At 40.5% G+C, this 14,912-nt stretch overlaps 1 protein-coding gene across 3 annotated transcripts; it reads left to right on the top strand.

Annotated features, from left to right (window-relative positions):
• The first annotated feature begins 59 nt into the window (after positions 1 to 59).
• tom1l2b (target of myb1 like 2 membrane trafficking protein b) lies at positions 60 to 14,478 on the top strand. Of its 3 annotated transcripts, XM_025909726.1 has the most exons (16): positions 60 to 179; positions 585 to 669; positions 1,396 to 1,474; positions 1,771 to 1,920; positions 3,337 to 3,471; positions 3,601 to 3,747; positions 4,741 to 4,857; positions 5,010 to 5,143; positions 5,247 to 5,298; positions 6,762 to 6,770; positions 7,497 to 7,665; positions 8,496 to 8,622; positions 8,743 to 8,818; positions 9,560 to 9,619; positions 11,716 to 11,752; positions 11,836 to 14,478. In XM_025909726.1, the coding sequence occupies exons 1-16, from the start codon at positions 128 to 130 to the stop codon at positions 11,982 to 11,984; spliced, it is 1,578 nt and encodes a 525-aa protein (XP_025765511.1). In that variant the 5' UTR covers positions 60 to 127; the 3' UTR covers positions 11,985 to 14,478. The 3 variants fall into 3 exon arrangements, with proteins under 3 accessions (XP_025765511.1, XP_019218323.1, XP_025765512.1); XM_019362778.2 differs by lacking the exon at positions 6,762 to 6,770; XM_025909727.1 differs by lacking the exon at positions 9,560 to 9,619.
• The last annotated feature ends 434 nt before the right edge of the window (positions 14,479 to 14,912 follow it).

Genomic DNA, 14,912 nt, shown 5'->3' with positions numbered 1-14,912 from the left:
GTCCAATCACACTGGAGCATTGGATTTTTTCACCCAATTACGTTGATGCGTAGGCGGGTCTTGCTGGACGTTTCCTCAAGTATCATCGTTATCAACCCATGGACTGACTTGTTTGTTGTCGAGCAAGATGGAGTTCCTTTTGGGAAATCCTTACACTACGCCAGTGGGACATTGCATTGGTACGTAAATAATTATTTAGGGGAGGACATTGTGGAGAGATGTATGTGTATATCTTAGAGAGGTGTCTATTTTATGTAATAGTCATTTACGGGTTTGCTACCTTTAGCATGCTAATGTCCCTGAATGAGTTCTCTACAGCTGGAAAGCCACCGTTAGCCGCCTAGCTAACTATTAGTTGCAACATTTGCTGTCACTGTGCAAGCTCTCCCGTTAACAAATTTAATGTGCCTTTGTGCCATTACGCCATTACCGGTTTCGCACAAGCCGTTTACGTGTGCATCTGTAATAATGACAAGCAGCTAAGTTAGCTAACAGCTAGCCAACAGCCATCGTCATATATTCGGGGCGCAGTTTTTAAGACGTTATTAAGATGATTTCCTTATGTAAGTACATGTGTGTTTTAGAGAGAGCCACTGATGGATCCCTACAAAGTGAAGACTGGACTCTCAACATGGAAATATGTGACATCATTAATGAAACAGAGGATGGGTGAGTACCCTGTGAAAATCAATGAATAACCACATAGGTGTTGATTATATTCTGTTTAAACTGTGCACTGGTTTGGTTTTGCCATCCATGCGCCTGTGATTTTTTTTACATTGTGGAGTGCTGCAAACACAATAGAGTCCTTCATCTTTTCTCCTTTTCTCTACCTTTGAATCATAAGTGAGCCAGTCTAGCCCTGGCTGCATGAGGAAGATTTATGCGAGGCCTCATTTCTTATCTCTTTGCCTCATTAACCTTGTGTGCAACTGGTGTGTGAAGTCCACGTTTGATCAGTGGATTGCATTTAAGATTAGGTGGCTCTAGCCTACAGAAGTGTACTGTAATAAGAAGTCTGCTTGTCTTTTGTCTGAGGAATGCAATGGGTGTAACACATCCACTTATGCAAGGCTGGTTTGCTCTGTTAGAAATAGAGACAGAAAGTTAATCATTTACTTCTTAGAGCAGAACAGCCACAGCGTCAAAGAATTATTGACCCATGCTTCTGATATTCAACTTTCTAATGTTTGTCACAGTGTTTGACATCTTGTCAGTGCCACTGAAAATGGCAGCTAAAGCTTTCATTTATTAGCTTATTAGAAATCATGTGTCTCTCCCTGTGGGACATGTTTTCATAGTCCTTTTAAAAGCACACCAGCCAGGCATGCTATAATGTGCTATTTTTGTGTGTTTAATGTGGGCTTTGACTTGTGTCTGTATGTGTGTATGCAGGCCAAAGGATGCCATTAGAGCAATGAAGAAAAGGCTAAATGGCAATCGGAACTATAGGGAAGTAATGCTGGCTTTAACGGTAAGTTCACATGAGCAGGAGGAGAGCACCTAATGTATGCTTTTTATATAATGTGTTAATATATTAGCATATAATGTTAATATCAGTCTTATACAAAAATCAAATGAACTGGTCAAAGGTGCTTTGTTTTGTTTTGGTTTTTTTTTGGTATTAGTACTAAAGTTGATTGCATAACATAATTTGCATTTGCAGTTTTTAGTCCAACACATTATGTCCATTTAGTATCTTGGCTCCAAAACTTCTGAACCTCTCTGTAAGAGGAGCTGTTTCACTGATGGCCTCTGTGCATCTGTCAGGTTCTGGAGACGTGTGTGAAGAATTGTGGCCATCGTTTCCACGCTTTAGTGACTAGCAGAGACTTCGTTGATGGCGTGCTTGTTAAAATTATCTCTCCCAAGAACAACCCACCTACCATTGTTCAAGATAAAGTACTCGCCCTGATTCAGGTAAGAACAATAGAACTGAATGCACAAAGTTTGCATTCTCGTGTATTTGTTTTTTCCCTCCCACTTTTTTTCCCTGTTTTTATGACAATATATAACTTCCAGTGAGAGTGCACAGTGTAGGTGGAGCTCTGCGCAAAGGGGTTTATTTTCCATTTTCTAGCATGAAGAGAAAGTAGCATGTGTGTGTATATGGGAGAGGACCAAATTATGTTTAACCTTGTTTAAATATTACAGTTTAATTAGTGGACCTAGTAAATTCCCAACAAATATTGAGATTCACCTCAGCTGTTTTATGTATTTAGACACTGTATGTGGCGGAAACCCTTAAAGAAAACAAAATAAACATCAAATTATTATTTAAAATTGTGCCCAAAATTTCACAAACCACGCATCCTTAATATATTTGCTTCTGCAATGATATACGTCACTGTGAGAGACCTAATAATTTGTGACTGAGCCGGTTTGTGAGAGATGAGGTTTATGGAGCGGGTGTTTATTGCGACTGTGTGGCCGCACAGGTGGTCTTTCATCCCCAGGCACAGTCTCAGGTAAGCCACACTGTCTCCAGGGCTTCAGCCAGTAGCAGCTCTAGTTACCTGTCAGAGCTCAGATAACCCAGCAAGGTTTGTGTGTGTTGCTGTTATTTCCATCAGGGATGCTGTATGACCACAGCTTACAGCATGGATCCACGAGGGGCATACAGTAGTTGTGAGGGAGAAGCTAGATTTTTTTTTTTTTTTTTCTTTTTCTTTGTGTCTGTGTTTATTTAGTAGTCAGAGAAACCAGTTTATGACATGAAGGTCAACTGGGAAAAGTGCATGGGAAATATTTATAGCGTAACACTCCCTTCGTGCAGCAGCTGGAGTGTTGTTGACATTTTCATTAGTAAGAGAGGTAAAACCCAGCTGGGCAGCAGGCTGCGGTTGTGCTGGTGCAGCTCCCTAACCACCTGTCTCATCTCTCAGGGATGAATGTGTGCACTTTGGAGTTGATAAAAGTTGCCAAGTGTGCACATTTCATAGCTTTTACAAGTTTAAAGTCAAAAGTCGATAAATTGTAGCTAAACTCCTGCCAGCTCGATGATTATTTTGGTAACCTGCATTTATTTCGGGCTGTTGTGCTGTCTTATATTTAAGCTGTTGTAATGGCTCGAGCTCAATTTACCCTCTGGTAAGAGGGAAGCCAAACGCTTTGTAGTTTGTTCGCTGAATGTATTCAGGGCAGACAAACAAATATCATCAGAGAACAGACTCCTTTTACTGTCTGCACATCACTTGCTTTGTTTGCTGTGTCAGCCTTCCCTTTTATCCATTGTTTAATTTTTTTTTTTTTCAGTCGGTCTCACTCATTTCTCTTTTCTCTTTTTTTTTTTTTTTTTTTTTTTAACTCTTTTTACTCTCCGTTATCTTTATCCAGGCGTGGGCCGATGCATTCAGGAGCAGTCCTGACCTCACGGGTGTGGTTCAAATCTACGAGGAGCTGAAGAGAAAAGGCATCGAGTTCCCAACGTCAGAGCTGGAGACGCTGTCCCCTATACATACACCTCAGCGTGTAGGAGAGCTCATGCTTGGCAGCCTAGTTTGCTGAAGTTTCTTTGCCAGAACTATTTGGTGTGATTATGTTCCCAGGTAACATGCTGCCTACTGATATGTTTGTTATCACCTTCTCTGTTGTTTCTAGTCAGCCACTGCTCCAGAGGGTGACTCTACCTTACACAAGTACAGCAGCACTACTCAGCCCACACAACACTCTGTGCCACCAGTCTACACCACCCCTCAAGTCCCCAACATTCATGCCTCCGGAGCCATTAATCCCACACCCGAACAGGTACAGTGGTAATCCTATAACCACATTTTCTCCAACAGTCCTACAAAACAACGATATTCTATGGTTTTCCTTTTCTGTGCTAAGGAAGCCAATATGATATTTTATCCACATGAACAAAAAGAAGAAAACTGAACTATTTATTTTTTTAATATCCACTCTCAAGTGTATGCCATGAAGATACCAAAAATCTGCCCAATTAACGATCCTTCTGTAATTTTGAATTGCCTCACCTCCAGTTTTCAAGGTCATCTTCTTATGCACCTCTGGACTGGTTTCAGTACAGGTGATAAATATAGATTACTTCCTAGAAGTCCTGTTGTGTCCCTTTGACTTTAAGCCTCTGCTGGGCTTCTCCTCCACTGTGTCACAGTGGTCATCCTTAAACTTGATTGTCAATCACATGGAGGTATATCTGGTGAGTGATGAGTCATGAGTATGTGTGTATCCAAAGGTCCCCCCCACCCAACTTGAAAGCACGTTCACAATCATTGGTGTTCAGCCTGTTTCAGCTGAAGGTCATGATGTTACTATGCAAGGAATTCCCAGTTCACAATCTAATGAATGTCAGAAAAACAAGCACGCGTGCCGCCATTCAAATGAAAACCACTCAGTCTTGAAACAGAGGTTGATGTTTGCTTTCAAAGTCCAAGAGTGAACAGTGGAAGTAGAGTGCTGAAAGCAGTCCAAACGTGCACAAAGGGACGATCTTGAAGGGGAGACACCTTTATACTTTTTTTGAATCATAGGGGTCGCAAGTATCCCTCTCTGGTGGTTTTCCTCATTACCACAATAACACTTGTGTGTTTTTAAATTAAAATTGATAAAAAATAATATAAAATTGTCTTTTATTTAAGGTAATTTATGCTTTACTTTTTCAGTTTTTTTGTTGTTGTTGTTGTTGTTGTTGTTGTTGTTGTTGTTGTTTTGTTTGAATCACCCAGTTTCCAAGTAATAAACTAGCTTTTTAGATGAACTTGCACTGTTATCATGTAGATTTCCCGGCTACGCAGTGAGTTGGACATTGTTCGTGGAAACACTAAAGTGATGTCAGAGATGCTGACCGAAATGGTGCCAGGACAGGAGGATGCTTCAGACTACGAGTTACTACAGGCAAGACACCACTTATATTTTTATTTGTTAACTTTATTTAATGAGTCTTTTTAAGCCTGTATGTACAAATGTGACTCAGAAGCAGACTGGGATCCGTTTGCATACGTGTGTTTTTTGTAAGCATTTGTATTGTATACATTTGTTTTGTTTAGGAGCTCAACAGGACATGTAGAGCTATGCAGCAGAGAATAGTGGAGCTCATCTCCTGTGTTTCTAATGAGGCCGTAACGGAGGAGCTGCTGCATGTCAATGACGACCTCAACAACATTTTCCTCCGCTACGACAGGTTAGAAAACGCAGGCAAAAACATGTTGTGCAAGTCCAGGTGTAAACTTGACTTTGGGTGCACGTAGCCACACTTGTTTTTACCCTCTCTTTGTTGCTTTTAGGTATGAGAGATTCAGGTCTGGAAGGTCCTCAGCTCAGGGTGTAAACAATGGGGTGAGTCAGCTCATAGTGTGATCGCATCACACTTAAAATTCCTGGATTTCCTCTCCGAATGTTTTGAGCTAATTTGCACTGTTTATTTTCTGCATTCTTGGACATCCACACCTTTCAGTGTCTGCAGTGTGGATGTGCATGTGAACATTACCAGTCAGGCTTTACAGTGGCTCTCACGTGCCGTCTTTATATGTCAAAACCTGTCAGCTGTTTACCAGATGTACATGCCTAATTAAATGGAAACCCAACAAAGACACATGGAATTGGTTTCACGATAAAAAATAGAGACACCTTTGAAGGCATTTATATTTAGTTTAGATTTTCTGTTCTCAGAAAGTGTCAGATTGCATTTCTACACTATAGTTCAAGCAGACATGCTGTATTTAAGTTCTCCACAGTAAGTGAAACGAAGACTATAATTATACAGCAAAGAAACCAAATTTAATTGCTGTTGCACTGGAGCTGGGCAATGTATTTTATTCATTGCACAATACATAAAACCAGCAAGCCAAGCATTGCTTTGCAATATGCAAAGCAGTGTGCTCCAGAACAATATCTAACAGTATTGTGTCATTTATTTAAAGCTTGCATATGTCTATAAATTAGTCACTTAAGTACAGTACTGCCTCCCAGGGCTTCAAACTATCAGCAAAAAAGAAACAGTGTTTAAATAGCAAATTTATTTTCTGCTGCTTCCTTAACTTAATATGCCATCGATCACATGACTGGAGCTGCTTATAGTAGAATGTAGGGTTGGGCCCGTATTGACACGATTGCACGTTACGTTTAGAAACATCTTCCATTTGTTCAATTAAAACATTCAAAACATGTCAAAGTGGATTAATAGACATTATAAATGAACTAAATTAAACAGGGAGCAAGTTTAGGCTTTTAAGGGCGACACAAACAGTTGTAAAGGTGCATTTTTGGGGCATTTCTAACACAGTGAGTTAGAACATTATTGTGAAACACAATGCATCACAATAATTGTTTTTTTTCATTAATTAATTATAATCAGTGTGATTCAATCAGTGTGAGGCTGTAAACCGCTGCCAAAGCTGGAAATTTCTTCCATAGAAGGATAATTGGATTTGGATTTGTTTATGTTTTCTGGAGAATTTCACATAATGTGAGTTGAAATATCAAGTTGTTAAAAACTCCTTTTGAATTTCCTGGATCCTGATTAATCCCAAACCTTCATTACCTCCAAGTTTGGCCAAGCTACCCTCTAATTTCCTACTACAGTAACTAACTAACAGATCTGATAACGTAACATTTTGTGCTAAAAAAAGGGAATCTTCTGTTGGAGCAGTATCACCACCTTAGTGGGTTTCAAGTGGTTTAGGCATGATATATCCTCCGTAGCTATCATGCCGTTACAGTGTGTCCATACGCAGGCATGTTAATGGTATTCACTGTGTCTTCCTTTCTGTTCTTTTCTGTTCTTCTGTTACTGTGGCTAGCTGAAACAGGCAAGTATGAAAATATTGTCACCCCCCCTTTTTAAATGATCAGTCACCCAACTGTGACATTCAAAACATGACTAAAGAACATGGGGCCAGCATTCAGCAGTACCTTTTTAACCATATGGCATGTTTTCAGTCTGCAGCCAATGATATGTGAAACCTGGAGGCAGGCTGACAGCGACATGAGCTTAAGATGGCACCTAAATGAATGTATGCCCTAGAATCACTGTCATGTTGGCTTTCCGTCATCTCAGACCGTCAAGGTTTGAGATCTGCAAATTGGTCTTAACAGAGAAAGTTTCACAGAGCCCAAAGATTCAGTCTACACTCCTCCTCCCTGCCCGCTGTATTTCTGCCTTCTTAAGGGGGTTGTTTTCATCACTGTACATTCATAATAAATGGCCTGGTTGGCATTTGTCCTATATGAAGTGGAATTAAAGCATAACTATTTCTCTAGAATAAAACTGTATTGTTTTACCCCCTTAAGAAACTATTTTGCAGAAATTGAGTTGATTTGCTGCCGCCCTGAGTCACAGACATTTTTCATGCTCTCCTGAAGCTAAACACTTTCATTTGTTTTCCACATTTGTTCTGTTAAACTAAAAAGCTAAGTACTGAATAATCCTGCCTTTAATAGCCTCCCACAAAAGATTTATTTTGCTCCTCATATGTGAAAAACCATAAATCCTTCAATTTTACCTGAAACTGTTTCATCATTTCTCCTTCATCCAGGTCCTCAGTGAGGCTACAGAAGACAACCTGATAGATCTCGGCCCAGGCTCCCCTGCTGTGGTCAGCAATATGCCAAATGCAGCCCCAACCAGCTTGCCTCCCACTGTCACAGCCCCTGCAGGAAGGCCCTCCTCCCCAGCTACTCTGGCCTCCCGCTTGGCTGGTCTCGGTATGCACTAAATCCCTTGAAACAGTCAATAGTCACATTTTTAGCTACAATTTCATTGAATATTCAAATACAAACCTGTTCAGATCATATTGCTGAATTCATGTCAGATGGTCATACAGTCTTGGATTGGAGGAAAACTCAGAAAGCTAATATCAAGTTAGTGATTGGTAGATGATTTAGCATCCGAGGCTTGAAGTACAGACGAGGAAAAAGCAAGTCTGGATCTGTTAGAGTTAATATTCTTCTTCAGATAAGTACTGTTGGTCAATAAACTCCTGGCTCTCTTGTGATAATTGATGGGTTTTGGTTTACACGACCAAATACAGGCCAGCCTCCAAACACAGAACAGGTAAAGACATCAGTCTAGTTATTTTTCTCATGTTGTGCTTTATTTAAATTCACTTTAGCCCAGTGAAGTTGTGACACCGTGGGTGCAGTGGGTACCATACCCAGGGTTACTCCAGGGTTACTACTTCCTTGTGTGTGCAGAGAACTTCAAGCTGTCTCAATAATCTTTCTCAGGAAAGACTTGCAGCTCATCACAATATTAACAGTGTAATGCAAGAAAAGGCCCATTGTGTAAACCACTATAATATGGAGCCATCAACACTGAAATGCAATAACTCACAAAAAATTCGAGGTATCACTAATGTACCATATAAGTCATGTTCACTGTCTGTTGTTTTCCTGTACCTGCTGCTGTCAGTGCCACTACTCAGTCATGTGGGTGTCACTGAAGGCATCACTGCTGAGTCCACGCGCTCTGCTCTCCTATCTGTGCAGTTTGATAGCTTGATATTAAGCTTGTTTGTTTGTTTTGTCTCTTCTAGACATGGGAGCAGACAGTGTGAGCAGTACTCTGAGCTCCCTGTCCAGCTGTAAGCCTCCACCGGCCCAGGACGACTTCGATGTGTTTGCTCAAACCAGAACTGGAACCATGTCAGAGCCACAGAAGACGTAAGAATCCAATGAGGAGTGTCAAATTTAGTTTGGGATTTAATCTACCTTTTTATTTCTGTTAAAAGTGGGGGAGGGAGCAGCTAGTAATAACATTTGCTTGTATGTGTCTTGTCTCAGTACTGCATCAGAAAACACTCAGGCCGCTGAAGGCCTTCCTCCCACTCTGGATGTTCTACAGTCAGCTGCTGGAGGGGTGAGTCTCAGTGACAATTTGGGCCTTAATTCGTAGTCGGTGTTATCATAGTCTGTCGGAGCATTTTGATACTGAATATTTGTGTTTGTGCACTTCCTGAGCTTGACGTGCTTTCTCATGCTTGCACTGTTGCTGCAAATGCGACTAATCCCTTGAAAAAATTGAGAAATATAGTTTCTTTGTTTATTTGCATCTTACAGCTTAACGGAGAGGGTTTGAATACTGGGGCTGTGCATTGTCTTCTTATGTTCTTTTATAAAATGAATAATTTTTTAAGAGGTGGGTGGGGAGATGGATCTTGTCCTTCATGCAGTACTAACTAGAGTTGTTTTCAGCTTTGTCATCTTCTGAGAAGAAGGAAAGGAAATGCTATGCTAGCTGTATTAATCGCTATGCTATAGATCTTCCAGTAGGATTTTATTATTATTTATTTATTTTTATGTTGGGTTTTTTTTGCCGTGGTGTCCCTGTACCACGGCTTGCTTTATTCATTTTCACCAGCATGGCTCTGTCTTCCCAGCTTAACCTGCACATGGATTTGTTTTTGTATGACTCGCGCACTCAAAGCTTTATCACAAACACTGATTTCAGTTTATTCATTTGTTTTTCTCACAACTGTATTAAGCTGCATTTGAGTTACCACTGACGTTCACTTAAGTCATTTTCTGTTGTGTTTGGGGCGGGATTTCATTTCTGCTTTTGTTCTGGCCACCTGTGGCGGTCTCGATGCTGCCCCCATAGGGTGTCGGAGGCCAGTCCTCTGTCATGGATGACATAGAGGAGTGGCTGAGTACTGACGTGGTGAGCCCATCATGATTTTTTTTTTTTTTTTTTTTTTCTTTGGTTCATTTATGCTTGCTTCTTTACCTTTTTTTTTCACTCTGTCGTCTCACTTTTTAAAATTTCATACTGGCTTTTGAAGCCTGAAATTAACACATTTACTCAATGGCGTTTTTCCTGACTGATCAATCACATTTTAATTTAGTTCACTGAAATCTTACTAACAGTGTGTTGTGAGAGGTGACTGATATAATTATGGGAGACTGTGGCAAAATGGCACGAGGTCTTGAATGCAAATATGTATGTAAATTTTGTTTTGAGTTAAAGCAGACATTTTTTTCTTTTCCCCAGCATTGTTACTACACTTTAGTAGCTTTGCATTAGTTACAGTCACAAAATCCTTATTTAGCTTGCACTGGCCTATAGATATCTCCTCAGTTCATCTACTGTCCCTGAAAGCCCATCAGTGGTAGTTCAGAAAACAAACCTGATATAAAAACAATTTCTCATCTTTAAAGCAAAAGTCATGCTGTAATAAACGTACTGCAGTCAACCCAGAGCCTTTTCCACCTGACTGAAGGTCCACTAGTGACATAAAAGGCTGCTTTAGATATAAGCTACAACTGTTTTGAAAGCTAAAATAGCCACACTAACAATACTGTTTAACTGCATGAACAGTAGGGATGGGTATCGGTGTCTGACATAAACGGTAGTAACCAGACCGAAAAGCAGCGCACATTTCGGTGCTTTATTTCGGTGCTTTTTTTTTCCTGAGATGTCATACACTTTGGATTCTAGCCAATCATTTTACCTTTGCAAGCGTAGTAGGCGGGGCCAGGTACGTACGTTCTTTTAGAGCAGAGCTACAGATTAAAAATGCCCAAGGCAAAGCGGTCAAAAGTCTGGCTGTACTTCACAGCAAAAGATGCAAACTCAGCAGCCTGCAACAAGTGCTTTAAGCTGATACTGTGATACTGTGCAAAGGAGGTAACTCCTCGAATCTGATGAAACACCTGGCGAGGCATAGCGTTTTTTTAAAAGCCGAGAAATGCGCCACATTTGATAGCTTGCTGCGAGACCTCACACCGAGCACATCTACTGCGGGTGTGGTGCCTGTTATCGGACCTGGAGTTAGCAACATCCCCCAAGAACCCGAAGAGTAGAGTCCTGGGCCCTAGCCCTGTCAGCGTAGCAGAAATGATGACGGATGATGATGGCAGCAGCAGCCGTTCTTCTCGTTTTTGGACAAAGTTTGTGTTCTTCATTCTTTAAGCACCGGTTCGAGCACCGTTTAAGCACCGGCACCATTTCAAAAGTACCGGTTTGGTACTGGTATCGGATAAAACCTAAACGATACCCATCCCTAATGAACAGTGATTTAAGCTACTTTGTTTATGCTCAATTCAAATATTATTTAAAGTTTGTGGTTCTGTTTCCTCATCGTTGCCCAATCTTTGAGCCTAGCCGGTTGAAAAAGTTTGTCAGGTCCATCAGGTGTTTGGGGGATGCTGTGCTCAAAGCTTTTTCTTTGCTTCAGATGACTATATGAGGAAAACTGAATCTGTTATAGTGCAGTCTGAAGAGTGAGCATTTGGCTCCAAGGATGACCTTTTTGTATGTTAATCTCATGATTTAAAAAACTTTTGCTATGCTGTATATGACAATCTACCAGAATAGGTCTGCTTTAGCCAAAACATCTAAACTGCCAGAGCTGTTAGAGCTATTTTATTTATTTATTTTTAATCTGGGTGAGTGTTTGTGACCCAGAATGACTAATAATGCATTTCAAGACTTTACTGCTTATTTTGTGCAAATTTGTGCTTGTGTTGCGCAAATTTATCCGAGTGTGTGCCGAGTGTTTTGGTTGGGGAACAATGAGAGTGTATTAGAACTTCTAATATTACCTTCACAACCTTTGGTCAATGATAATGATGGGTAAGTGGCTCTTGTGAAATTTGAGTGGTAAGTCAGTTTTGGGGGTTTTGTTTGTTTCTTAATGTGGTTTGAATCAGATTATTGGTCAAGGGGTCATAATTTGGTTTTTGGTTTGCAGTGGGTAATGTTTGTCACAGAATCGCCTCACAGGCGTGACATGGTGGTTTTTCCTTTTTCAACAGAAGGGAGATGAAGGTGAGGAAGGCGTCACAAGTGAAGGTATGACACCATGATTCTTTTCTTTTAACTCTTCCATCTCCCTCCAGATTTATTTATTTATCTATCTATCTCTCTGCCCCCAGAATTTGACAAGTTCCTTGAGGAGAGAGCCAAAGCTGTTGAGCGGGTCCCCAGCCTACCTTCGCCCCCGAGTGGTAACCCAGGAGCAGTGCAAGGAACCCCTAGCCGCAAAAAGCCAGAAAGACCGGAGGACACTTTGTTTGCCGCGTAGACCTTCCAGCTTTGACCTCCGATTTCCCCTCCAGCCTTAGACCCGACCAGCTATGCAGCTTCACCTTAGGAGAGACCGACCCGACACTGAATCACACCCACCTCTGCTAACGATTGATCGCAGCGCTACTCGACCCACACTACAGGAAATTGCACATGAAATCAGTATAATTATGTTAAGGCTCTCCGTTAATTTCTCACGCAAAGGGAAAAGAAAATGTCCTATTTTCATACGCCAAAACGAGATGGATCCCACTCGATGAGCAGTGTTAGAGACGGTGAGGCAGCAGGTCCCCCCCCACCCCTACACCGCCTTCTGTGTAAATGATCTCCTTCAGGATGTTGTGGACTGCAGATGTAGATTTGTATAAAAAGGCAAAAAAAGAATCCTTGTCATAAGTAGGGAATTCGTTTCCTATCAAATCCCTCAAATCAAGACAAAGTTTGTACTGTTAAAGAAACCGCTGCAGAAACATTATGGATGTTGTTGCAGACTTATTCCCCTTAAATGCAGAAGCACTGATCATACCTACGAGGCTCTGGTTTTGGTGTTTGTATCGGTCCCTTTGCAAGTCTGTCTTAAGTTGAATTGTATATCTGTAAATGACAAATGTCGGGTTTATTAGTTGTGTGTATATTTTAGCTTACACAAGTATGTAAGAGATGGTAATTTAATGTAGTTTATTTGTTTTTTGAAAAAGGATATATGTTGCCCTTGCTTTGACAGTAGGGATGTACCTCATTGGGCTGAGCTTTTTCAAGAGAAGGGACAAAAATTGTACACGTGATTATTTACAAAAGCTAAAAGAGACGAGGGTTAAGAAGGGATGTCGTTTTTTGCGGATTGGCGTCGTTGCGCACCGTACCCACGCACGCGTAGTCTTACCTTGCCTTCTCATTCCCCGTGACAGACGTACGTGCAGTTTTTCGATGATTTGCTGGTCACAACAGATTTATTGAGATTATTTTGCTGAGATTCATTAGCCTGAAGCTGCTATAGTTTTGTAAACTATAAAGTTTAATTTTCATTGATGCTGAAGCTAGTGTCATGGAGTTGTGGATGGGAGTGGTTTTCTGATGCGTGCTGTCCGAGGTGCATGCTGGGAGCTGAAGAGCCGTTTGCTGTCGTTCAGGAGTTTTTACTCGCTGTAGGTTTTAACTGCGTTTTGAGGGAAGATTGTGCTGTATGCATTTTAATTTTAATTTTATTTTTTTAAGTTGGAGCTTAGAGGACCAAGTTTGCGATCTCATTTAGGATGTGGAAGGAAAAATGTCCTGATAACTGTGTTCTTGTGTTTCGTTAATTTTTAAAATTCAGTTGTTTTTTTTCCTGTTTCTTTTTCTAAATTCACAGATACCCTAAAAAAATAAAAACAGAAGCAGTTTGCACATTATTTTTGTGCATTTCTCCTTTTTATTTCTTCACGCTGCCATCTTTAAAGGCCTGACCTTTCAAACGTGATTTGTTTTTTCAGAAATGAGCTCGCTGCAGACGTCCGGCTACAAATGAGACTTTTTGCTCTCGACAGTAATAAATGCAACATTTCACACAATTGTAACAAGTGTGCACTTTGATGGCCGTGTTTCAACTCGTACTGTAAATCAGCTGAATCTTAGCCTAATTTAATTAATGAGCACATGAATAATTTATTCAGCACTATTTCTTTTCCTTTGGTTTTTTTTCTTAAAGATCAGTATTTTAAATCACTTTATTGTGAAAAATTAAAACGGGAAATGAGCTGTGTTAAGGGATGAGATGGGAAATTGTGTATCTTTTAGTGTTTCTGGCTTCTGTTTATGTAGTTAAGACTCGTTTGTTTTATACATTGTTGCTGGCTAGTGGATTTGTCATGATTGGGTTTATTGGGTATGTGGATATCCTCGGTGACTGAAAGTAGAGGAAGGTAAACACACATGGTGTTTCATCGCTGGTCTGTAGCTGTTAAAGAATTACACTACTTGTCTCATTTTGTTTCATGAAAGATACATATTGAATAGATTTTATGGACTGACCAGCACAAACTGACACAAAGTAACTTAGTTTGGACACTTTGAACAAAGCATCATCATTGCACATTTTGAAAGGGAAGCTTCCTCTTTCTCCCTCCTTCCTGTCTCCTTGTTTTAGTGTTATGTGTCTGTTGTGTGATGCTGAAACATTTTAATCTCAGTTGATTTTTTTTTTTCTTTTTTTTTTTTTTTTAAATTAAACTAAGAAAGCTCCAAATGTGAGCTCAATGAATACATGTTTGGTTTCTTTCAGTGTGAGCTCTGTCGGTGATTTGTAACTGAACCTCAGCGTACTGATAACGTTGTCAGAGAGTCATCTCAGACCTTCTTTGCAGAAGAACATGTTTCTTAGTCACTGGAATATACGAAAAGAGATGCCGATAATGGAGGCTGTGCTGTACGACTGCTAATTTTCCTCAGTTGCCTCATTTCTCTTTGTGTTGTTTGACTTATGCATGATCTCTAATAAAAGATTAGCAGTGTGATCTGCTGTGTGGTTTTTGTGCCTGCTGAAAATCCAGCACCTCGATCTCTTCCTAGAGTGCAATGGGCCCCACACCAATGGGGCTTACCCGCTGTTCATAGGGAATCCCCTCATCCCAAAACATTTCCCCTCATATTCTGCTTCAGTCACTGGAGCATTTCCTGGTCAAGAAACAAGGTTGTGTCTGTCACACAGTACACTGAAATATACAGGACGTCTGTTTGTAGCATTTTACAGTGTTGGAGACCTCTGCCTAAACTTCATGACAAATTCACTGAAAAAATGTGGAAGGCAGATATTCTAATCTGGTTGAAATCAGTTATTTTTGTCAGTAGCACATACAGCATGTGTGTCTTGTTGGTCTTAGATGGTCATTTGTTTTGTGTCGAGGCATGTCACTACTTTGACTTTGTATTTGACTACCTTTCGAATACA

This window comes from Oreochromis niloticus, linkage group LG8 (assembly GCF_001858045.2).
Source record: "Oreochromis niloticus isolate F11D_XX linkage group LG8, O_niloticus_UMD_NMBU, whole genome shotgun sequence".
Taxonomy (NCBI): Eukaryota; Metazoa; Chordata; class Actinopteri; order Cichliformes; family Cichlidae; genus Oreochromis; species Oreochromis niloticus.
The sequence above is the reverse complement of the archived record's forward strand: the minus strand, read 5'-3'. Positions and strand labels throughout refer to the sequence as shown.